Source organism: Bos indicus x Bos taurus, chromosome 25 (assembly GCF_003369695.1).
Source record: "Bos indicus x Bos taurus breed Angus x Brahman F1 hybrid chromosome 25, Bos_hybrid_MaternalHap_v2.0, whole genome shotgun sequence".
NCBI classification, from domain to species: domain Eukaryota; kingdom Metazoa; phylum Chordata; class Mammalia; order Artiodactyla; family Bovidae; genus Bos; species Bos indicus x Bos taurus.
In genome coordinates this window covers 28725169-28749917 of record NC_040100.1, presented here as the reverse complement: position 1 = coordinate 28749917, position 24749 = coordinate 28725169, and the positions used below count along the sequence as shown (strand labels likewise).

At 43.9% G+C, this 24749-nt stretch overlaps 1 protein-coding gene across 2 annotated transcripts in view; it reads right to left on the bottom strand.

Moving 5' to 3' along the window:
• The window catches only part of PDXDC1 (pyridoxal dependent decarboxylase domain containing 1), a 55091-nt gene extending 32415 nt beyond the window's left edge, over positions 1-22676 (bottom strand). The window contains exons 1-4 of one of the 2 annotated variants that reach the window (XM_027527781.1): positions 22462-22676; positions 3904-3977; positions 3333-3398; positions 1038-1118 (exon numbers count right to left, since the gene is read on the bottom strand). In XM_027527781.1, coding sequence (XP_027383582.1) covers positions 1038-1118; positions 3333-3398; positions 3904-3977; positions 22462-22485 — 245 coding nt within the window. In that variant the 5' untranslated portion in view covers positions 22486-22676. The remainder of the gene's footprint in view (positions 1-1037; positions 1119-3332; positions 3399-3903; positions 3978-22461) is intronic. The other variant, XM_027527782.1, reaches the window with a different exon arrangement.
• Between the last annotated feature and the right edge of the window lie 2073 nt (positions 22677-24749).

Below are 24749 nucleotides of genomic sequence, written 5' to 3'. Positions count from 1 at the left end.
GTCTGTAAGGGTAAAACATGAATCGGAGACTAGTTAAATAAAATACGGCTCATCCATTAAGACTGTGTGCATTTTCGGTCATATCCAACTCTTTGCGACCCCAAGGACCGTAGCCCACCAGGCTCCTCTGTCCATGGGATTTTCCAGGCAAGACTACTGGAGTAGGTTTCCACTTTCTTCTGCAGGGGATCTTCCCAACCCAGGGATCAAACCCATGTATCCTGCACAGCAGGTGGATTCTTTACTGCTGAGCTACCAGGGAAGGCCCAGAGCAACATTAAACAGCCTTAAAGGAAAAAGTGCCTTGTGTACTGCTATTCCAGGAACTTGAAGACATAAATGAAAAAAGCAAGACACAGAACAAGGTGCAGAGTATTTAGGTCCTGGAAGCAGTAAGCATAAACATCTGGCTTGGGTGTACGTATACAAGAAGTATCTCTGAAGAATACACAAGAAACTGGCAACTTATCTCTAGGAAGGAGAAAAGCTAGGGAGGGAGAGGTGAGAAGGAATACTGCCTTTGCATATATACCTTTTCTATCTTTTGAAATCTGAACCAGAAGAATGCATTACTTATTCTAAAAAACACTGTATTTAAAACACTTAAAGAGAAAATAAAACTAGATAAATTGCTTGATAGATGCATAAATGGAAATAAGATAAACAGATGATTCACAGATGGCGTGGCTTGCCACCAATGAATTCAGCTGCAGTACTTCTCAGCAATCAAAAGCCCAGGAACAGAAACAGCCAGAAACAGAAGCACACAGCAGCTACCCTCTGGCCCCTGCGCCAGCCCCTCCCTAAGACACAAGACCATAAAAATGACCAGGTTTTAGTAAATGATTTCCTTTTACAAAATACATTATCTAAAACACGTCAACATCTCCCTGAAGGAAGTGAATGTTGCTGTAACTTCATATATAATCTGGAATGAAATAAGGCTTATTATTGCGGCAACTTGTATGAATGTAATCAGTTTCAAACCCAAGAACACATGCACTTTCAAAGAGAAGCTGCCAAGCGTTCTCCATTACCGGGTGCTCTGGGGCTGCTCGTCTTCATCTCCGTGCATCAGATTCTGAACCAACTGGAGGATGCTCACCATGTCCTGTCCGCTGCGGGACAGAAAAGCAGCTGATAGACGGGGAACAGCACACGCCACCCCTCCCCTCACCACAGTCTCCCACTATTTCTCTTGTCTAAACTAGCATTGATATCTTTCTGTTACAACAGAAATCATGTGTTTTGAGATACAGTATACAGCATCTTGTTTTTTAAAAATAAACCATAAGTTATCAACTGAATTCTGAAGATAACCATACATATATTAAAGTATTAGTTGCTTAGTTGTGTCTGACTCTTTGCAATCCCATGGACTGCAGCCCGCCAGGCTCCTTTGTCCATGGAATTCTCCAGGCAGGAATCCTGGAGTGGGTAGCCATTCCCTTCTCCAGGAGATCTTCCCAACCCAGGGACTGAACCTACTGCACTGCAGGCAGATTCTTGATCATCTGAGCCACCACGGAAGCCCCTTGCTTGTGATTAATTAAATCTTCTACCTGAATGTAAATTTGATTGTTAAAAATTTCCCCAGCTTTAGCAGTATCTCTCTACCAGTTCATCTGAGTCTTGGAGACTACTTACTAAGCATATTATAAGGGTCAAAATAGTCCTTATAAGCTGCTGGAAGATCACAAAAGCAGCAAGAATACACCAATACCACTGGGAGTATCTAAGTTTCCCTCCATGTGGGATTCTTGTCTGTTTGTTCTAACAGAGTTAAACATGAAATGCAGGCATCGCTTATTACCACCTCTTCCCCAAACTGGAGAAACTGGAGATTTGCTTAGAGTATAAACAGACTTACTTCTGTCCAAGATACGTTTTTAAACGCTTGTAACATGAGGAGGTGGGAACATATGAGAAGAATGTGAGTGGTGCAGTCGTTAGCAATGGCAAGGTGACTTGCAAAACATGTGATGTCAAAATGCTACCACTCTATTAATGAGAAGGTGACATAAAAAGTTCTCCCTTTTGAAAAACAATGTCCCCAAACCCATCTTCCTCAAGGTGCTGACCTTCACAAGTGAGGGACTCTGGTCCTTGGACTTTATGTAGAGATGAAGCCAGGTGGCCTTCAGGACACCCTATGTTACAGAGCTGTGAGAACGCCATTAGTCCATGAAAAGCACTGAACTCTGAGCCTGGGAAGTGGGATCTCGGGTGCGGCTGTCAGCATCATTAGTGTGAGCACCCTGGATTGGCTTCACTAATGCACTCCCACTCAGAATTACAGATACTCCTGGCAGCATCTCTTCTAGGGAAACTTCTGCAGGATGAGTAGAACCCTGTAATTCCCTTCAGCAGGCCTGGGTGAGGAGACTCAGAAGATCTGGTTCCTGTTCTCAGCTGGAAAATGAACCTCACCCACAGAGGACTTCCAGTCGGCACCCTCCATCCGCTGGGATCCTTCCTCTGTTCTTTTGCGGCCCTGAACATATTTACATTCAGGTCAAAGGACAACTTAAGGGAGTTGGACTGTTTACCTGTGCACAGTTTCCTGGTTATAAAAAAATAATAAGTTTATCTGAAGGAAACTGGGCCAGGGCTTAAATTCCAAATTAAGCGCTAACATCCTGTACAAACTGTTGGCTGGACAACTACTTATTTTCCTGATATTTTCCCTGCTTCTTCAAACCACAAACATTTGACAGATTTCCTTTAGCTGCCAAAAAACAAATCACTCTACTAATAAATGAGCTGATGCTTTCCTTTCATTTTCCTTTCCTTACTACATAATACAATGGTAAATCTTATCAAGTTAGAACAACTCTCACAATAAAGCTCAGTCTACCAAACAGATTGCTGGTTTCAAGGATGAAACAAGTATGATAGTTGAGTTATATTATGAGTCTGTATATGCTTCTAAGAGGTTGTGTTAAACTCCGATCGGGGAAGGGGGAGAAACAGTAGGTATAGCAGCATCACCAACCAGCCAACAGCATTTCACTTTTCTGACGTTACACTGCATAGAACTCTCAATTTGCTTTGTGTTCATTAAAATTGTAAATCAGCAATGGCAAAATCTTGGTTTAAAGAAAATGTACACCCCACATAAAGGTGCTTATCTGTTGTTTTTTTTAAACCTTTTATTTACTACTGGAGTACAGCTGATTAACAATGTTGTGATAACTTCAGGTGGACAGCAAAGGGGCTCAGCCATACATACACATGTATCCATTCTGCCCCAAACTCCCTTCCCATAACACTGAGCAGAAGTTCCCTGTGCTAAACAGTAGGAAAAAGTGCTTCTCTTCCTTGCCACCTACCTGCCTTGCAGTGGCCCTGGAATATCCCCTGATAGGAGCTTCTTTCCATTTTCCTCCTCTGTTCTTCTAATTTAAAGGAAATAAAAAATTGTTATATTTCTAACACTGGAGCATGAACATGTGATAATGTTGCTCATAAGCTCTAGTAACTGATGTGGGATTTGAAACATACATTCCCCCACCCCCACCCCACCCCAGCCCCCCAGGCTGGGCTATAGTTTAATTTCAGGAAAAGAATACTAAAAAAAAAATAATACTTCAACCAATTTCTTGTTTACTTGACGTACTATATGACCTGAATATACAGTAAGAAGCATTTCTAGAGTCAAGTTAATATATTAAGTAAATTTTAATAGGCTGAAGTGAAAATTATAAGTCCTGCCTCTCAATTTCAAAATCCTTTAATGATAAAGCACCGTCCACTCAAGACAAACACCAATTTTAAAGTCAGCTGCAGCTAAGCATGATGTTCTGAGAGCAAGAGGCGTCTTCAACAGCAGGAAACCAGTGCCGCCAGTTTCGCAGCGGGTTGAGCACGTTTAATGGGGTCACGTCTGTTCTGCAGGCTCACCTCTGACTGTCCTCGAGCATCTTCATGGCCTCCTTCAAGTTTTTCCCCATTTCAGCTAGAGTAGGGTCTGCTATCTGGAGAAACATTTTTCAAAAGGTTAAATGTTAACAACCTTCTATTACTTCCACAACAGAGTTCATCAAGAAAAAAACTAAATTTTAAGTCCATTTTCTTCTGGATTTATGATAACATACTTGGGTTACGCAGCACATGCTTGATGTCAAAATCCCAACAGTACCAAAGTCCCAGCCCCCGGGAGGCCGCTCTTGGCACGTGCCTCTCCCAGCTTCCCTCTCCCCACGTGCGCTCCTCCACACTGCTTTTTTCCTGCTTTACAGTGAGCACGGTTCACATCAGTAGGTCCGCTTCATTCACTTTAGCGGTTACACCTTTTTGCATCTGATGGATGTATTACAGTTTAACAGTCCTGAATTAATGGACCTTTTAGGTTACTCGAGTTTTTCACTATTAGAAGAAAGTCCAGAGAAGTACGAATAGCATACTATTTGTTTTATGGCTGAAAAATGGGGCTTCCCTGGTGGCCCAGTGGTAACAACCTGCTTGCAATGCAGGAGATGTGGGATCGATCCCTGGGTTGGGAAGATCCCCTGGAGAAGGAAATGGCAACCCACGCCAGTGTTCCTGCCTGGGAAAGCCCATGGACACAGGAGCCTGGAGGGCTATAGTCCACGGGGTCGCAAGGATCGGATACTGCTCAGCGACTAAACCACCACCACCAAGCTGAAAACTAGCCCCCCAAAAGATGTTCATATCCTAATCCCTAGAACTTGTGAATGTGTCCCTTCTGTGACGAAATTTTGCAGATGTGATTCAACTGTGGTCATCCAGGCGAGCCCTAAGTGCAATAGCATGAACCAACACGAGAGAACTGGAAGGAGACCACGTGTAAACCCAGAGAGCAGACGATGTGCTGCCAGAGCAGAGAGAGCTGAAGACGCTGCCCTTAAAGCTGGAGTGATGGTGCCACCAATAAAGGCAGGGTGGCTGACAAGCAGCAAGCTGGGACAAGAAAGCAAGGGGCACCCCAGGGCCTCTGGAGGGAGTGCGCCCCGCCATCCCTTGATGTCAGTTCAACGACAATGATTTCAAACTCTGGCCTCCAGAACTTAGAGGATACATTTCTGTTGTTCCCAGCTACCTAGTTTGTATTAACAGGTTACAGCAATCACATGAAACGCCTACCTTCAAGAATTTGCAAGTGCTTCTAAAACCTCCGGACACTTACACAAACTCGTAATAGTGACGCCTCCAAAGAATTTACCATTCATACCCTTTTGGATTTTAGTACCAAGTGTACATCTACCTCCCATCCAAAACATAGATGGAACTAAATTTTTTAAATTCTCACAGAATTAAAACATTCACTCTTTCTTCTTACATCTCCGTAACAATTTTTAGGGAGACAGCCTTGTTGCCATGAATGTCTATGTAGTATGAGTTGAGTTATAAACAATTATAGAAGCTCTCTTTTGTTCCCCTCTTAATCAAGTGTACTTCAAGTGTATTTATCTGCATTTTCTTCCTATTGTCTACTGTACCTAGTAATACTTCATCTTACGTAGATGTGCAACGAGTATTACCTTCAGTATTGCATTACCTCCTCAAAATTGTGTTCTTTTTCTTAAAGAAATGCTACTGTTTACCAGTGTGAGAATACCAGGGTGGGTAGTCATTCCCTTCTCCAGGGGTTTTTTCCAACCCACGGATCAAACCTGCGTCTCTCACATTGCAGGCGGATTCCTTACCATCTGAGGCACCAGGGAAGCCCCAGTATAAGTATCAGAAAATGTTAAATCAAGAAGGGACCTTAGGGGTCTAGTCTAGGAATCGCCAAACTGCATTCTTTTGAGCCTTAAGACTCTTGGGAAGAACTTTAGGGAGAAGGGGCTCGGCAGCCACCTGGAGCTTCCAGCTCTGCTCCCCTTTAAGGAGATCAGCTCTGCTCCCCTTTAAGGAGATAGCTCTGTTCTTAACAACAGGGTTTTGAGTCAAGTTTTCAAAAAAGGAAAAGTATAGCATGAAAGCCTCTGTTTCCAGTCTAACATTTTAATTATTTATAAAACTTACTTGTTTTTGCCTGCACTGCACGGCAAGTGGGATCTTAGTTCCCTAACCAAGGACGGAACCAGTGCCCCCTGCAGTGGACGTGCAGAGTCCTAACTACCGGAGCGCCAGGCCAGGGAAGTCCTGGTGTCACATCTCAGAGAGGAAACTAAGACTTAGAGAGGACAGTGACTTGCCTAGGCTCATGGAACTAATAAAGACGGAGAGCTGCCAGAACCCTGGTTTCCTGATCTGTTTCTGCCTCTATTACATCACACTGATTCTACAACAGGTTAGAAAAGAATCACATAGCCACATCTGACCTGATTTTTACAAAAGACAGAAAAAGCACTTAAAAACAAAAGGCATTTCCAATAAAAATCACAATTTAAATGTAACCACAAGGTGGGTGACAGAGCAATCTAAAAGGGTCTCCTTGTTCTTCCTTAACAAGTCTGAGTAGGAGGAGGAACAAGATAATGGTCAAGAGAAGTGATCTTGCTCCCCGGTCTGCTGGTCAAGGTCCTTACCACCCACATCTCCTGTGACACTCCAATCTTTGAGCATCTGGCCAAACGCAAAGACAAACAGTTTTCTTGATCAATTACTCTTCCCTGTTTCATGCTTATAACATCTGTCCTGTCTGAAATGTCCCTGTGCCTTTTATCTACCACTGCTGCTGCTAAGTCATTTCAGGCGTGTTCAACTCTGTGTGACCCCACAGACGGCAGCCCAAAAAGGCTCCCCCATCCCTGGGATTCTCCAGGCAAGAACACTGGAGTGGGTTGCCATTTCCTTCTCTAATGCATGAAAGTGAAAAGTGAAAGTGAAGTCGCTCAGCCGTGTCCGACTCTTAGCCACCCCATGGACTGCAGCCTACCAGGATCCTCCGTCCATGGGATTTTCCAGGCAAGAGTATTGGAGTGGGGTGCCATTGCCCAATAACCACCTGTTAAATCAGGATCCACCACTTTCAAGAAACCCTTATGGATAAAATCACTTTCAGTTTTTCACATCCCCTCTAATGATATCGATACCATTTTTTCCTAAATCAAACATCTGGACTCACTGCCTGACAAATGACTGTACTAATATTTATGGGGACAGCAGGTTGGAAGGCTTGAACCCGAGGCCATTCTAATATGTAACTGCCCAATTTCTCACATCCCTCACTGTGCACTGTGTTCCAGGTGGTCTTCCCAGCACAGGTATTCTCAGCCATTCAGACTCCCACTGATTTTGCCTTCTCTTATAGGCCTCAAGGGCTTCCCTGGTGGCTCATTGGTAAAGAATCTGTCTGCAAGGCAGGAGATGCAGATTTTATCCTAGGGTCAGGAAGATCCCTCAGAGAAGGAAATGGCAACCCACTCCAGTATTCTTGCCTGGAGAATCCCATGGATAGAGGAGCCTGGAGGGCTAAAGTCCATGAGGTTGTAAGAGTCAGACACAACTGAGTAGCTAAACAACAATAGGCCTAAAATGTCTAAAGTCAGCCTGGGTCTTGGATTGCCATATTGCCTCTGAAACCCCTCAGGAAGGCACAGCATACTGGATATCAACATATTGGCTCTAAGTTCAACACAGCTAACTTTTCCTATAAGATTGAACAGATTTTTCAGTTAAGAATAGACAAAGTAGTTGACTTAAGAAGCTGCTTCATATGATAATACTTATTTTTAAACACCAGAGTCACATGTGATGATAAGACACTGACACTAAAAGAGGCAGGAGGGAAGTGCAGCTTCATATTTCCCCATCTGGGTCTCTCTCTCAAGAGCACACACTCATTGAGTGGAAAGGCTGACATTTAAATTGTTCTTGCTCCTACTCTCTTTTAGGGAGTGAAGTGGGGGCAGGGGGTGGGGTAGCAGATGGGTAAGGAAAATAGCACGTTTAGTTAAATGTGAATAGAATGTGACTCCAATGCTATAGACCCGCATGGGCTTGTTCTGTTAAGAGGATAATCCAAGATTTTAAATGTTACCCAGCTGCAGGATATCAGGCCTTAAGTCAAAGAATGCTCTAAGAAAAATATTTATCAATTGGTTACTCAAAACTAAAAGCCATGCCTCCATACACTTCTACTGAGGACAATGACTACTTTCTTCTTCACATTTCCCAACCTCAATACCTGTTACAGGGCCAGACAAAGGACTTGTGTGATAAATGTTAATAAACAATAGCAGGGCAACAGCCAGACACAAACCAAAATGAGTGAAGAATTAAGTTGAATAAAGATGCCCATCATTCAGTATTTAGAAGAAGAATGTTTTACACTATTCAGGGAAGAAAAAAATAGTATTCTATGCCAAGTTCCTGGGAAAATGTCATATTTTTCAACCCTTAGCACCTAACACAGGGTCTGGCGCAGAAAAAGGACTCAATGAGACTTGTGATCCTTAATTTACTGAGATCCCTCATTACTAACACTTACTGAATTGCTCTCTATATTCCAGGCATCATCTAATTAACACCTTTATATACACTGTTGTTGTTTATTCGCTAAGTCAGTTTGACTGTGACCCAATGAACTGCAGCATGCCAGGCTTTTGTGTACTTCACTATCTCCCAGAGTTTGCTTAAACTCATGTCCATTGAGTTGGTGATGTCATCCAACCATCTCATCCTCTGTTGTCCCCCTTTTCTTCCTGACCTCAGTCTTTCCCAGCATCAGGGTCTTTTCCAATGAGTCAGCTCTTCGCATCAGGTGGCCAAAGTATTGGAGCTTCAGCATCAGTCCTTCCAATGAATATTCAGAGTTGATTTCCTTTAGGATTGACTAGTTTGATATCCTTGCTGTCCAAGGGACTCTCAAGAGTCTTCTCCAACACCACAGTTCAGAAGCGTCAATTCTTCAGCACTCAGTCTTCTTTATGGTCCACATATGGTCCTGACATCCATATATGACTATTAGGAAAACCATTTATCATTGACTATACGGACCTTCATTAGCAAAGGGATGTCTCTGCTTTTCAATATGCTGTCTAGGTTTGTCATAGCTTTCCTTCCAAGGAGCAAGCATCTTTTAATTTCATGGCTAAAGTTACCATATGCAGTGATTTTGGAGCCCAAGAAATTAAAATCTGTCACTGCTTCCATTTCTTCTCCATTGATTTGCCATGAAGTGATTACATACATTACTCCCTAGCAAACTCAAAGTTACAGAGTTAGCAGGCTTCAGAGCCAGAATTTAAAACAAGGTCCGAGGATTTCCCTGGCGCTCCCGTGGTTAAGACTCCAAGCTTCCGATGCAGGAGATACAGATTTGATCCCTGGTCAGAGAACTAAGATCCCACATGCCTTGAGGTGTGGCCAAAAAAAAAATTTTTTTTTAATAAAACAAGGTCTGAATTACTCTAGAACCACTGCTCTTAACCACTAGGCAATACTGCCCCTCAATTTCATCAAATAAGAAAACAAAGCAACTTACACTTCGAAAAAGCTCTTGTCTCAAAATCATAATTAGAGTTAAGTAAGGTCTCATTTTAAACGTAATCCTTGTTTGATTGATGTTTTCACCTAGATAAATGTTAGTTTATCAGAAGACTCTCCCTATGGGCCAAAATCACTACAGATGGTGACTGCAGCCATGAAATTAAAAGACGCTTACTCCTTGGAAGGAAAGTTATGACCAACCTAGATAGCATATTCAAAAGCAGAGACATTACTTTGCCAACAAAGGTCCATCTAGTCAAGGCTATGGTTTTTCCTGTGGTCATGTATGGATGTGAGAGTTGGACTGTGAAGAAGGCTGAGCGCCAAAGAATTGATGCTTTTGAACTGTGGTGTTGGAGAAGACTCTTGAGAGTCCCTTGGACTGCAAGGAGGTCCAACCAGTCCATTCTGAAGGAGATCAGCCCTGGGATTTCTTTGGAAGGAATGATGCTAAAGCTGAAACTGCAGTACTTTGGCCACCTCATGTGAAGAGTTGACTCATTGGAAAAGACTGATGCTGGGAGGGATTGGGGGCAGGAGGAGAAGTGGACGACAGAGGATGAGATGGCTGGATGGCATCACTGACTCTATGGACGTGAGTCTGAGTGAACTCCGGGAGCTGGTGATGGAGAGGGAGGCCTGGCATTCTGCGATTCATGGGGTCGCAAAGAGTCGGACACGACTGAGCGACTGATCTGATCTGATCTGATGGGTAAAATTTCTGATCTACAACAGCCTCAACTAGATAATCATAAACTTATTACCCAAACCAGAGCATATTTAAGAGTCAAGGCAGTACCATTAATAATTAAACCAGGACAGCAGGTACAAACTGGGACAGTCCTGGGCAAACCAGGATGTACAGTTACCCCAGCCTTCACTACACTGTTTACTTCCCATCTTAAATCAGTATTCCACGTAGTGAAGGCCAGGCCAATGTTTGCAGTGCTGGCTGTTCATGAGTTACAAGGTAAAACCAAAGACAACAGATAATTCAAAAGCAGTGCACTGCAGTGCAGGTACTGCCCATGGCACTCTTCTCAATGCTCAGGATCGCACAGTATTGTTACGAGACATCTTTTCCTACCTATAAACAATATATTTTCCCTCATTTAAATCTTGAGTACAGGGGCCTGATTAAAAATTGGGGGCCAACTAGAAACAATTCCTGAAAAAAGGCCCTTTTATTAACAAAAAAAGCAACAGAGTCTAACCATCCCCCCCCCCTTTTTTTAACACAAAGGGGCTGCTTCCTCCAAAAGTTTATTACATAGATGAACTTACTGGACAAGATAGGGATATCTTTGTCTCTAAGACAGAGTTCAGGATGAAGGAGGTTAGTAGGCAAGAAGACACTTGAGGTTTTTTAGACTCCTTATTGTTGCTGTTCAGTCGCTCAGTCATGTCCAACTTTTTTCGACCCCATGGACTGCAGCACGCCAGGCTTCCCTGTCCTTCACTCTCTCAAACTCATGACCATCAAATCAGTGATGCCAGCCAACCATCTCATCCTCCATCATCCCCTTCTCTTCCTGCCTTCAATCTTATCCAACCATCAGGGTTTTTTCCAATGAGTCAGCTCTTCACATCAGGTGGCCAAATTATTGGAGCTTCAGCATCAGTACTTCCAAAGAATATTCAGGGTTGATTTCCCTTAGGCTTGACTGGTTTATCTCCTTGATGTCCAAGGGACTCTCAAGAGTCTTAGGGTGGCAGTGGTGGTTCAGTTGCTAAGTAGTGTCCAACTCTTGCGACCCCACAGACTATAGCCTGCCAGGCTCCTCTGTCCATGGGGATTCTCCAGGCAAGAATACTGGAGTGGGTTGCCATTTCCTTCTCCAGGGCAAGAGTCTTATACAGCACCACAATTCAAAAGAACCAGTTCTTTGGGGCTCAGCTTTCTTTACAGTCCAACTCTCATATCCATACATGAAAGTGAAAGTGAAGTCTCAGTCGTGTCCAACTCTTTGCAACCCCATGGACTATCTAATCATCCCTTTTGCAGTCAGCTGGCGTTTAGTCTGCTTCCTTTCCATCATCTTTTCTGCCGTCTTGAAGCAAACCAACCCAGGCTGAACATGAATGTGGTGTTTCAAGATGCTTTTCTAGGGAAGGGCCCTGCAGCCAACACGCACTTCTGTGTTGGATTCCTAGGGTCTCCACTCAACTGGTGTCCTTCAGCCCTCAAGAGGCTTGAAGCAATTATACTGTTTAAAAAAGGAGCCCAAGTGTGCAACAAAGCATATACAGAGTGTGTATATCCACTGGTTCACTTTCTAATTACAAAACCACCACATGTACACTACTGAAAATTCAGAATCCGTTATTAAACTGTTACCCATTAGACTGCAAATTATAAATTATATTTCAGCTACGGCTGATTCTGTGTAATGAAGTGGATTCCATATTTTTGCTTCAATTATGTCTAACAGAGATGCATGGCATGGCTTAATGCAATTTCAAAGCTCCTAAGGAGAACCATTTAATTGCTCATATGGTAACTGTCAGAGAACCAGACAGCTCATTTTGTAAAACAAGCCCTGCCATTCATTCTTTTATAAGCATTTTTTAACAATGACTTTTATACTGGTGGATTTCCATCACTTTCAGTGTGGGATATTAAAATAGTCTGCCACTATCAAAAGAAGAAATAGTATATATGTAATGTTAAAATATCACTAAAATTCTCACAACTTAAATGTTAGAGGAAAAAAAATTGAAAGTCAAATGCAAGATAAAATAGTAAAGGAGGTCTGGAAGTAACTCTCAACTTTTCAAAGTTGTAGTAAACTAAATTTATTTGGAAGATAAATTATTTGAATTAACAGGGAAAAAAATACTTATTTTTGCCTCTGGCTAGAATTATATCAACTCAGTTATGAGGTAATACTCCTATTATTTGGAATATGTTATATTTATCATTTTATTCTATTTCATTTTTCTGAAAAACTGCTGGTCATGATCTGCTAAATTGATCTGACATCTCATATATAGGATGTAACCTGCAGTTTAGGGGATGGGGACTCACACCATTTTAATGGATGTCACTGAAAATTCATATCCGGTAATTAGTAACAGAATAAACAATCATTTGTTAATAGACAAATTTTATTAACTGAGAAGTTGTTTGTAATAACCTTTCAAAAATGGACACTACAGCAGAAGAAGAAGAAAATCCCAGGGCCAAAGATTTGGGAACCATTGCTCTCCAGGGCTTCCCTGATGGCTCAGAAGTTAAAGAACCTGCCTGCAATGTGGGAGACATGGGTTCGATCCCTGGGTTGGGAAGATCCACTGGAGGAGGGCATGGCAACCCACTCCAGTATTATTGCCTGGAGAATCCCCATGGACAGAGGAGCCTGGTGGGCTACAGTCCATGGAGTTGCAAAGAGTCAGACATGACTGAGCAACTAAGCACAGCACAGCTCTACATAAATTTTTTTCAGCTTTCAAGGTGCTTAATTGAGCCCTTGAACACATTTTGTTCAATTAAACCAGCCCACCAAAGTGTGACCCAAAATTATATTATTCACTTTCACATGAAGGACAGAAATAAAGGACAGAAACGATATGGACTTAACAGAAGCAGAAGAACACACAGAAGAACTATACAAAGATCTTAATGACCCAGATAACCATGATGGTGTGATCACTCACCTAGAGCCAGATATCCTGGCGTCCGAAGTCAAGTGGGCCTTAGAAAGCATCACTACGAACAAAGCTAGCGGAGGTGACGGAATTCCAGCTGAGCTATTTCAAATCCTAAAAGATGATGCTGTGAAAGTGCTGCACTCAATATGCCAGCAAATTTGGAAAACTCAGTAATGGCCACAGGGCTTAAATGTCAGTTTTCATTCCAATCCCAAAGAAAAGCAATGTCAAAGAATGTTCAAACTACTGCACAACTGCACTCATCTCACATGCTAACAAAGTAATGCTCAAAATTCTCCAAGCCAGGCTTCAACAGTATATGAACCATGAACTTCCAGATGTTCAAGCTGGATTTAGAAAGGCAGAGGAACCAGAGATCAAATTGCCAACATCTGCTGGATCACTGAAAAAGTGAGAGAGTTCCAGAAAAACATCTATTCTGCCTTATTGACTATGCCAAAACCTTTGACTGTGTGAATCACAACAAACTGTGGAAAATTCTGAAAGAGATGGGAATACCAGATCACCTGACCTGCCTCCTGAGAAATCCGTATGCAAGTCAGGAAGCAACAGTTAGAACTGGACATGGATCAACAGACTGGTTCCAAATCAGGAAAGGAGTAGGTCAAGGCTGTATATCGTCACCCTGTTTATTTAACTTATATGCAGAGTACATCATGCGAAATGCCAGGCTGGATGAAGCACAAGCTGGAATCAAGATTTCCAGGAAAAATATCAATAACCTCAGATACGCAGATGACACCACCATTATGGCAGAAAGCAAAGAAGTAAAGAGCCTCTAAATGAAAGTGAAAGAGAAGAGTGAAAAAGTTGGCTTAAAACTCAACATTCAGAAAAGTAAGGTCATGACATGCGGTCCCATCACTTCATGGCAAACAGATGGGGAAACAGTGGAAACAGTGACAGACTTTATTTTCTTGGGTTCCAAAATCACTGCAGATGGTTGACTGCAGCCATGAAATTAAAAGATGCCTGCTCCTTGGAAGAAACACTATGACCAATCTAGATGGCATATTAAAAAGCAGAGACATTACTTTGCCGACAAAGGTCCACCTAGTCAAAGTTATGGTTTTTCCTGTAGTCATGTTTGGACTGTAAAGAAGGCTGGGTGCCGAAGAATTGATGCTTTTGAACTGTGGTGTTGGAGGAGACTCTTGAGAGTCTCTTGGACTTCAAGGAGATCCAACCAGTCCATCCTAAAGGAAATTAGTCCTGAATATTCATTGGAAGGACTGATGCTCAAGCTGAAACTCCAATACTTTGTCCACCTGATGTGAAGAACTGACTCATTTGAAAAGACACTGATGCTGGGAAAGACTGAAGGCAGGAGGAAAAGGGGATGACAGAAGATAAGATGGGTGGATGGCATCACCAACTCAATGGACATGATGAGTAAGCTCCGGGAGCTGGTGATGGACAGGGTGGCCTGGCGTGCTGCAGTCCATGGGGTTGCAAAACTCAGACATGATTGCATGACTGAACTGAACTGATGTGACTATACACAACTGCCAAAACTCAAACTGTGTGTTTTTAGTGCATATAAATTGTTCCTTAATTTTTAAAAAAGGAGGGCAAATTGATTGAGTTGACTGAAAAGAAATATTCAGCAAATAACAATACAAGTGGTGACAAAGTTCACAAACGGTGTATGAATAATGGCTATTTTATAAATGCAGACCTAAACCTTCAACATTTGCATTAGACACTTTAGTGACTTTTTTAAGTCACTACACAGACATTACCACAACATCGTAAGTCAAGCGTGGTGGTGGTGGTGTAGTCCCTCAGTCATGTCCAACTCTTGCAATCCCACGGACTGTAGCCTGCCAGGCTCCTCTGTCCATGAAATTCTCCAGGCAAGAATACTGGAGTGGATACTCAATCTCTTCTCCAGGGGATCTTCTTGACCCAGGGATCAAACCTGGGTCTTGTGCATTGCAGGCTGATTCTTTACTGCTGAGCCACCAGGGAAACCCAAATCTACTACAATTAAAAACAAACAAACAAAACACTACCTTTCTTCACTACTCTTCCTCAAGGCAGTCAGATAAAGCTCTGAATTAATGTTTTTAACATTCCACCTACTCTTCAGCTTTCCACAGCTTTCTAAGCAGGTTTAATCCTGGATAGTGATAATCATGCAAGTATCAACTCTCCAAACACCATACATTTTCCTCCCAGGTGAAAACATAAGAGATAAACATAAAGAATGCCTGCTGTCTAGCACTAAACAAGTACCCCAAATACTACACATCTCTGAGAAGCAGAGTTTCTCAGCAGCAGCAGCTGCTCCACAAACACAGCTGTTCCTTACGGGTTAACCATGAGGGATGACAGGGACCCTCCAAGAGGACAGAGCCCCTTGCAAACCTGACTTTCTCACTGGGGCCTCAGTTTCTACCTTTCTAAATACTTTTATGTAGTGCCAACAGAAAAGAATTTAATTAAGAACCAGGTACTTTCATCTGTTTGTCTTTTAAAAATTGGACACTCTTGGAAAATCTTTTCTTTTTAACTATCATAGACTCTATGCGTGAGTGTGTGAGAACATGAAGACATCCTGTACTTACTGGCTCATTAAGCAAAATATTTTAGTTGAAAAGGGATATACAAATGTTGCATAAGGTGTTAGTATGTAACCTTACAAATCCCTCAAGAAAAGAGGCAGAAAAGAACAGACAGAAAAAAGAAGGGGGCAAAAATACACAAATAAGGGAAAAAATCTGGTATCAGTAGGGATGAAACACAGTGACACCAGATCAAATCTGGCATCAACAGATGTATGCATGAGGAAAAAGGGCCATCAATTCACTGCCATAAGATACATGCTGGGCAGGCTTCCCTGGTGGTTCAATAGTAAAGAATCTCCCAGCTAATGCAGAAGACACCGGTTCGATTCCTGGTCTGGGAAGATCCCACATGCCACAGAGCAACTAAGCCCGTGAGCCACTGCTGAAGCCTGTGCACCAAGGGCCCGTGCTCTGCAACAACAGAAGCCACAGAGGTAAGAAGCCCGCACAGTACAGCTAGAGAACAGCCCCCTATCGGCGCAACTAGAGAAAAGCCTGCTCAGCAAGAAGACCCAGCACAGCCAAAAATAAATACATAACTAAATAAAAAAAAATTTTTTTTAAGATACATGCTGGGAAGACCAGGGATCCAAAAATTTCAAAAACTGTATTCCAAGAGACTACTACTTCCGGAGAATCAATTCACTTAGACATTTTATCATGAGTGCCAATAACTACAAGGAAGGAAAAATACCACAACAAGCAAGCTCTAGTTCTAAAAAGTTTACTAGTTTATTTGGAATCACATAGAATCACATACTTAACTCTAGAACAAAAAAGAAAACCGCCTGAAGAAAAGCATGCTACAGTCACCTGAAAAAATAAGTCACTGAGACATGCTTCTTTAAGAAGGTGTTTCCTAGGACTTGGTTGGGGGATCACTTCAGAAAGATAAAGATATCCATTGCCCTTATCAATACAATTACTTCCAAAACTGAATTGGAATTATGCAGATTTAATGTTGTCAACCTTATCTTAATAAGAATTCTCAGGAAAGGAAACCATCAATTCTTGAAACCTCTATGTATCTTTAGGCCTTTACTGAGTAAAACTGTGACTCTGTTTATCTGCTAATATTCAGCTATTTCCAGGGGCCAAAACCAGCAGTTTCATAGGACTCCACCCAATACCATGCCTAGTCTAATAAGCAATTCAGTCTCACTAGGTCATGGAAAGCCTTAGAGCAGCAACATGTTCAGTGTCACTGAGTTGCACCTTCAAATTGAAGGGTTTAGCTTGCTGTTTCTACTTTTTATGCATATAGCAAAAAGATCTTAGAAAAGTTTACTGCCCCTCAGTCATCTGAAACTCAATGCCTTTTCCACAGGCATTAGAAAACATTTTTTAAAAAGTAGATAGGGCCCCAGGCTGGACTCAAGAACTATCTAACATTAAGGCAGCTAAACACTTAACATTTGCCACAGAGGAAACAACAAAAACAAAAACTACTGTGACAGTAACAGAAATTAAACAAATATTAAACTCAGAATAATTTTACAGCCCTTAAATATTGTTTGGAGAGAATGCATTTGATTTTAGCTAGATAAATTTCTGAAAGGAAGTTCTGGATATTTTCAATGTGATTGGAGGCATATAAATAAATATATATATCTTTTAATATCTGATTTAACTTCAAGAGACAAAATGGCTTCTTTTCTCTTAATTTATATTCTACCAGCACTAACATTGGGAGCTTCCCTGGTAAAGAAGCTGCCTGCAAAGCAGGAGACCCGGGTTCAATCCCTGGGTAAGGAAGATCCCCTGGAGAAGGGAATGGCAACTCACTCCAGTATTCTTGCCTGGAGAATACCATGGACAGAGTCTGCCAGACTACAGTCTGTGGGACTGCAAACAGTCAGACACAACTGAGTGACTAACACACACTTAAGCAGTAACATTAGGCACAAATATAAAGCAAAAAAAAGCATTATATTTACATTTAGAACAAACCTAGAAAAGTCGTGATTTTGAACTAAGTATTCTACCTAAAGAATCTCTTCCACGTAAACTTTCCCGCCACTCACTCAATGCCCTTTGTTTCTTAATTCCTGTGCTTCTTTTCATCCCTCTTCGCTATACAAAGTGCTTCCCTGATAAATCAGTTGGTAAAGAATCCACCTGCAATGCAGGAGACCCCGGTTTGATTTCTGGGTCAGGAAGATCCCCCGGAGAAGAGATAGGCTACCCACCCCAGGATTCTTGGGCTTCCCTTGTGGCTCAGCTGGTAAAGAATCTGCCTGCAATGCAGGAGACCTGGGTTCGATCCCTGGGTTGGGAAGATCCCCTGGAGGAGGGAAAGGCTACCCACTCCAGTATTCTGGCATGGAGAATTCCATGGACTGTATAGTCCATGGGGTCACAAAGAGTCAGACATGACTGAGCAAACTTTGACTTGTTATACAAGGCTTTGCCTAAACTTGTATGCCCCTTACTGTAACCTCTTCCAGAGATCATATCTTATGCATCTTGTGTCTCTTTCTGAACTCAGCAAAGGGCTTTGACTGTAGATGACCAGCAATAAAAAACCTGAAGTCAAAGTAGGTTTCTGCTCTGGGTGAAAACAGACGACATTAAGCTCAAGCAACTGCTATCTATAATTATAACTCAAAATCCTAGATAAGGTGGAATACCCAGGCCTGGGGACCATCAATAGCTCTACTGCTAACTACTGCACATCTTGAATAAATTGCATCTGAAATCTTGAATAAGCCAACAACCACAGATGTCACAAATGTTTAGGATCAGGAACTTTGCACCATGTTTCCCTGATACCCAGAACTTAATAATCATTTACTGCCCTAGGCACCATGCACCTACATGCAAAACCCTCCATCACAATAATGCGGAGGTCAGCTTTAAATGAACATTATAGGTGATCATCTCCTCACGGAAGTCTTCCTTTTCTCTGTAAGAGTGGGATCCACAAAGGCATATCACAGAAACTGCTCATTTCAAGTTTGAGTCACGGGGGGCTCTTTCTGTGAGCATTTAAGTAAAGAGCAGGGATAAAAATTCCGATAGTTCTTATCAGTAATGATCAGCAATGTTCCCACCATGCAGCTCCTGCTGCTCCTCATAAACAGTGTGGCGGGAACAGAATTTTCCACAATCAAGTCCAAGGTGTAGGGGGCACTTAGCTCTAGATGAGCAGAACGATCAAAAATGGGCTTGGTAGTAATTATTTAGGTTAGAAACAGGCTCCAAGTTGCCTCTCTTAGAACCAAGAGTTAGATATACAATAAATAAATTGGCCCCACTCTACCCCACTGTCCAACAGAACTTTTCTGTGGCGATGGAAATGTGCTATTGTCTGGGCTGCGCTACAAACCACGTTGTGACTGCTGAACGCTTGAAATGTGGCTCGTGTGACTGAGGAACTGAATTTTAAACTTACTCAATTTTAATTAATTAGATTTAAATTTAAATAGCCAAATATGGACGGTGCAGCTCTAGATTCTCTAAGTCAGTGATTCTCAACCAGAGGGGATCTCTCACCCCTAGGGGACAACTGCCTCAATTTGAGATGTTTTTGGTTGCCACACTGCGGGGGAGGAGATGCTCCTGGCATCGAGCGGGTGGAGGCCAGGAATGCAGCTGAACACCCTACAGTGCACAGGATGGCCCCCACGGCGGACAATGACCCAGCCCAATGTCGGGGTGTCGAGGAGGAGACGTCTGCTCTAAGTTTACTCAAGGCTGGAACTAAAATAAATGCAAAACAAACTGCAATACACCTTGTCTAAACATAATACCCAGGAAGAATGAGATTTTTTTCCCAAGCAACAGGCAAAGGTCTGGGCTGTTCTACAACAAAGTAGCAGGTTTTTACTAACAGGTGTATGTAGGTGTGCTGAATACCTCATTAAGATCTTCAGCATCAGTGTTATTACTTCCTGTGGCATTTTTTAAACTTAGATCAACATTTTACTTAAACATAAGTAAACATGGTGACACTCGCTCCTTATGAGTTCGACATACAGTATTGACGGTTTGAGGCTCCTGCTCTTCTAGCTTGAATTTCTTGCCCCTTGAATTACACTGGGCTTCCCTTGTGGCTCAGCTGGTAAAGAATCCGCCTGCAATGCGGGAGACCTGGGTTTGATCCTGGGTTGGGAAGATCCCCTGGAGAACGGAAAGGCTACCCACTCCAGTATTCTGGCCTGGAGAATTCCATGGACCGTACAGTCCATGGGGTCGCGAAGAGTTGGACACGACTAAGCGGCTTTCACTTTCACTTTAATTACCCTATCTCTAGTTTTTTCGGACATCGATACTTTCGAATACAAAAAGTCAACTGATATATTGTGAAAGAAAAATCAAGGCAAGGAAAAGGCTCTGTCATCACAGGTTTGCAGTCTGAATATTACTTAAAGAAAAAGCAAGGGTACAAAATTACATTTGGACCAAAGGAAATGTACTGAGTGATCCCATTAAACAATGATAGCACAGTACAGTGTACAGTGAGAGAGATTACTTGAAATTTTAGAGGATGGGTATTAAATAACATTGTGGTTTCTGTAGCTAGTATTAATTATGCAGGGATCAGTTTAAAGGGGATCATTCAGAACTGCTCAAAAAGTTATTAAATTTACACATACTAGCAATGTAGAATTTAACACAGAATCCTCTGTTCCTCAAAGAAACCAGAATAATGTGCACAATACAATGTTTTACTTTGATGCAAACTATTTTTCAGAACACAAAATCCTCAATATTCATATTACAGCAATGCTTTTTCTTTTCTGCCCACTTAGCACCAAGAGAAATTGTTCATTACAAGGAAAGCCCTCTATCGTTTCAAGGAATATAAAAATAAGACACAGTACTAGTTCTGAAAAACTTACATTCAGAATTTCCACACTGGCCAAAGGCAGAGACTTCCAGCCCACACATTCTGAATTCCTAAAAGATCACTGTTTAATTGTTGTGAATGTGCCAGGCTTAAGAGTGTCGGAGTTTAAGCCTGTCGGAGTTTCAGTACCTCTTCAGATATTCATTTGAAGAGTTTAGATCTTTTATCATCAATTAACACTTAGGGAGCAAACACTGCAATAAACTGATCAAATACCAAAAGAGTAGTACGTAAAGCAGGATTCCAACTCACTCTTTCCTAGATTTGCCTGTAATGAACTAATCCTGGAGGAAAACACTCCAGTTCTTTCGGTTTCTAACTGAAATGACACAAAGCTGCTCCCATCTTCTTGATGAAACTGGAAAGGAAACAACACTGAGGGGACACTGTTAGCATCATTTGGTATTCAACCACTGGCGTTTGTATTCAACTACTGGTCCACATACGCTATAGACCCGGGGTTCTCGGTCTCGGCACTACTGATAGTCTCTGGCATGGTGTCTGTCCGGAGCAATGTCGCATGTTAGCGGATTCCCTGGCCTCTACTCACTAGGAACCAGCAGCCCCTCCCTAATTCCTGGTTGTGACAACCAAAATATGTACCCAAACGTTGACCAAATATCCCCCCGGGTGGGGAAAACTGCCTGGTTGAGAAACACTGATTTAGACTGAAAACTCCAAAAAAGACACTGTTCATCAAAAGCCTGGGAAGACTTTGTTCCTAGCCAGAAACATTCACCACAGAGGCAGTGGAAGAAAAACATATTATCTTTGCCCTTTCTTGATTCCTTCCACCCAATTTATGAGAAATAACCAACGTGTAGGGTAAATCACAGTGGGCACGTGAAGACCTCTGGCTCAACTTGTAGTTAACTCCCTTCAACTCGACAGTGACAAGTGAACAAATCTACAGCAGCTGCTGCATTGAAAAAAATGACCAAATACTTGCCAGTTCAAAATTAAAATAAAGCAGTCTTAAAACACTACATCGCCCCTGAACCCCACATAACTGAAAAACCCGGTCAGGACAAGCAGACTCCCAAGCTTAGTAGACAGAAGGACTTCGGAGGCGGGGAGAAAGTCAAGGTCTGAAGGTAGGGATCCGTGAAGAAACCCAAGCTCTGGTTCTCGTTTACCCGCCCTAAATCCGGGACAATTAGAATCCATTTCACATGCCAGAGCGGTCAGCCAGGTACACCACGCTGCTGTTCTCCCAAGAGGAGACCAAAGGAAAACGCTCCTTCCAGTGGTTTTCCGACTGACCCCAGGGTCTCCCTTGGCCACAAAAAGGGGGAACCAGAAAGTTGCGCGGCAGCAGCATCGCCCCAAACGAAATTCACCATCTGCAGAAGCCCCACCTCTTTCTAGACCTCAGGGGTCTTTAAACTACTGCACCAGAATCACGTGGGGACCTTGTTTAACCCACAAATCCCAGTCCCGCCCCCCTGAGGTTCGGACTTCGGGGCTGAAAATCTGGATTTTTTTTTTCTTAACCAAGGGCCCCAGGTGACTCCAAGGCACGCTAAAGAAGGCAAACTCGGAGACCGCAGACAACCTACAGGTTTGTAGTTGGCTCCGAAACAACTGGGGCTTCATTCCAGGCGCTTCTGGGGCCGCAGGCTGCTGGCTCTGTCATTCGAGAGGGCGAGCCGAGCAGAGGCAGGCCCCAAGGTCGGCCCCGAGGCCCCCGACTGGGCTCCGGGTCGCTCGCAGCCCCCGCACAGAACCCGGCCCCGAAGACCCCTCCCGGTCCACGGGGACCCTAGAGACCCCCAGGCTCCGTGACGTGACCAGGCCCCAGCCGCGAGGGCCGAGACGGACGCCCTCGCAGCCAGGCCACCTCAGGCGGGCCCGTTAGCCCACGGCCCCCTCCCGGGTCACAATGGCAGCTCCCGAGCGGCAAACAGTCGCCCCAGAGGAGGGGGTCTCGGGCCGCCGCGCCACGTCCACCCCCAAGCTACGGACCTTCTTCTCCAGGGACGCGTCCATGGTTGAGGCGGCCGGTGGAGCCCGAAGGAGGCCCGGCAGTCCCAGGCGCTACTTCCGCCTCCCGCGCCCCGCCGCCGTTTCCACGCTGGCAGCGCTGACGTCCAGCGCGCCCGCGGCGGGCAGGGCCGAGATGAGGTGGAGCTGCCCGGCAGCGCCGCCGGGAGGGGAATGCGGGTCTCGGGGTGCAGGGGTGGGGGCGGGGGCGGGGCGCGGCGAAGTGGGGCGGGGCCTGCGTGGGGCGGGGCCTGCGTGGGACGGGGCGCGGCGAAAAGGGGTGTAGGGGCGGGCCGCAGCGCGGAGGGGCGGGGCCTGTGGGGGCGGTGCGAGGCGCGGAGGGGCGGGGGCTGCGTGGGGGCGGGGCCCTCCAGGCTTCCGTTCCTGGCCGTCACGCCGGCTAGCCCAAAAGGTCCCAGGTGAGAGACTGTGGCGCCGTTCCAAACGCTCCTCAAAAAGCCTGTCGGGGGCGTCAGGGTAGAAGTGTGATAATTACAAGATATCAGTCATGTAGTAAAATGCTGGAGATGCTAGTAAACTCACCGGCACTTCCGGGCTTAGTCTTCCAAGCTCCCCCACTATCATCCCTCAGGAATGGAACAGGCCATTCCACCACAGTTGGGCGCAGCATCGGTGGTTTCCTAGGTGCTAAGGACTTCCGCGGGTTTCAAGTATCGGACTCCATCGAGAGTGCCGGCTGCTCTGAAAAGGCCCTCCCTAGTCAGAGCTGTGGAATTTGTCTCAGGTCTTGCCGTAGAATTTTAGACGGGAACGACTTTTGAGACAACCGGCACAGTCTTTTTCTTCATGTCGGGCCACAATTATGACTTGTTAGATAATGATAATAATAGACCAGCGGCTGCTCTTCCATTTTATGCTACATCAGCCTTGTGATGTAGAGATCATCATTATCCCGGTTTCACAGTGCCAATCTAGGTAGGATCCCAGCGCCTGTATGCTACACGTATCCTGCCTCTATAACCGCTCCCACCCCTGCTGTATAATCATAAGGTATTTCCAAGGAATGATGGAGGACATGCTGCTGCTGCTGCTAAGTCGCTTCAGTCGTGTCCGACTCTGTGCGACCCCATAGACGGCAGCCCACCAGGCTCCCCCGTCCCTGGGATTCTCCAGGCAAGAACACTGGAGTGGGTGATGGAGGACATAAATGTCCTTATTTTTCCCTGTAAACGAGAGAAACTGAAATGAACTAGTCTATCGCTGTTGCAGTCCGGAAAAGCAATTCAACACTAGAACACCGATGATATTATGACCACAGAAACATTCATTTTCTCTAGTTTTGTGCACCTCTTCTGAAATATGTGTAAATGACTGGGTCGCATTCAGTGTAGTAATTACATTGTTTGAGCTCTCTAACTTGCATCAGATAAATTGCCCAGTTATGTTAATAAAATTATGTTCTACCAAAAGAAGGCTTGTGTGTAGATTTAGAGTGTACGGTGGGAACCATTAAGGTTCTCTAGACAGCTCTGCCTGAGAAGGCAATGGCACCCACTCCAGTACTCTTGCCTGGAAAATGCGTGGACAGAGGAGCCTGGTAGGCTGCAGTCCATGAGGTCGCTAAAAGTCGGACAGGACTGAGCGACTTCACTTACACTTTTCACTTTCATGCATTGGAGAAGGAAATGGCAACCCACTCCAGTGTTCTTGCCTGGAGAATCCCTGGGTCGGGGAAGCCTGGTGGGCTGCTGTCTATGGGGCCGCACAGAGTTGGACACTGAAGTGACTTAGCAGGAGCAGCAGCAGACAGCTCTGCAAACAAAAAAACGATAGATTTCTGTCTTCCAAGATTTAAAAGTGGAATGTACCTCTGCTTGAGCTAAACAACTCTCCTTTTCAAACGTGATATCAAACAGAAAAGTTGTTATACCATGAACACCTATATGCCTATTCTACAGTGAACATTTACCTATATTTGCTTTATAAATATTGTATTTACATCAGTATCCATCTGGGGCTTCTCCAGTGCCTCAGTGGTAGAGAATTTGCCTGCAGTGTTGGAGACACAGGAGATGGGAGTGATCCCTGGATTGGAAAGTTCCCCTGGAGGAGAGCATGGCAACCCACTCCAGTATTCTTGTCTGGACAGATGAGCCTGGCTGGCCTCGGTCTCAAGCAGTCTGAAGTAAGCAAACAGACTGAGTAAGCAATTCATCTTTCTATCCATCAGTACGTCTTATGTTTTGATACATTCCAAAGTTGCAGACCTCAATACATTTCACCCTTTAACACCTCATCCTTTGGATATC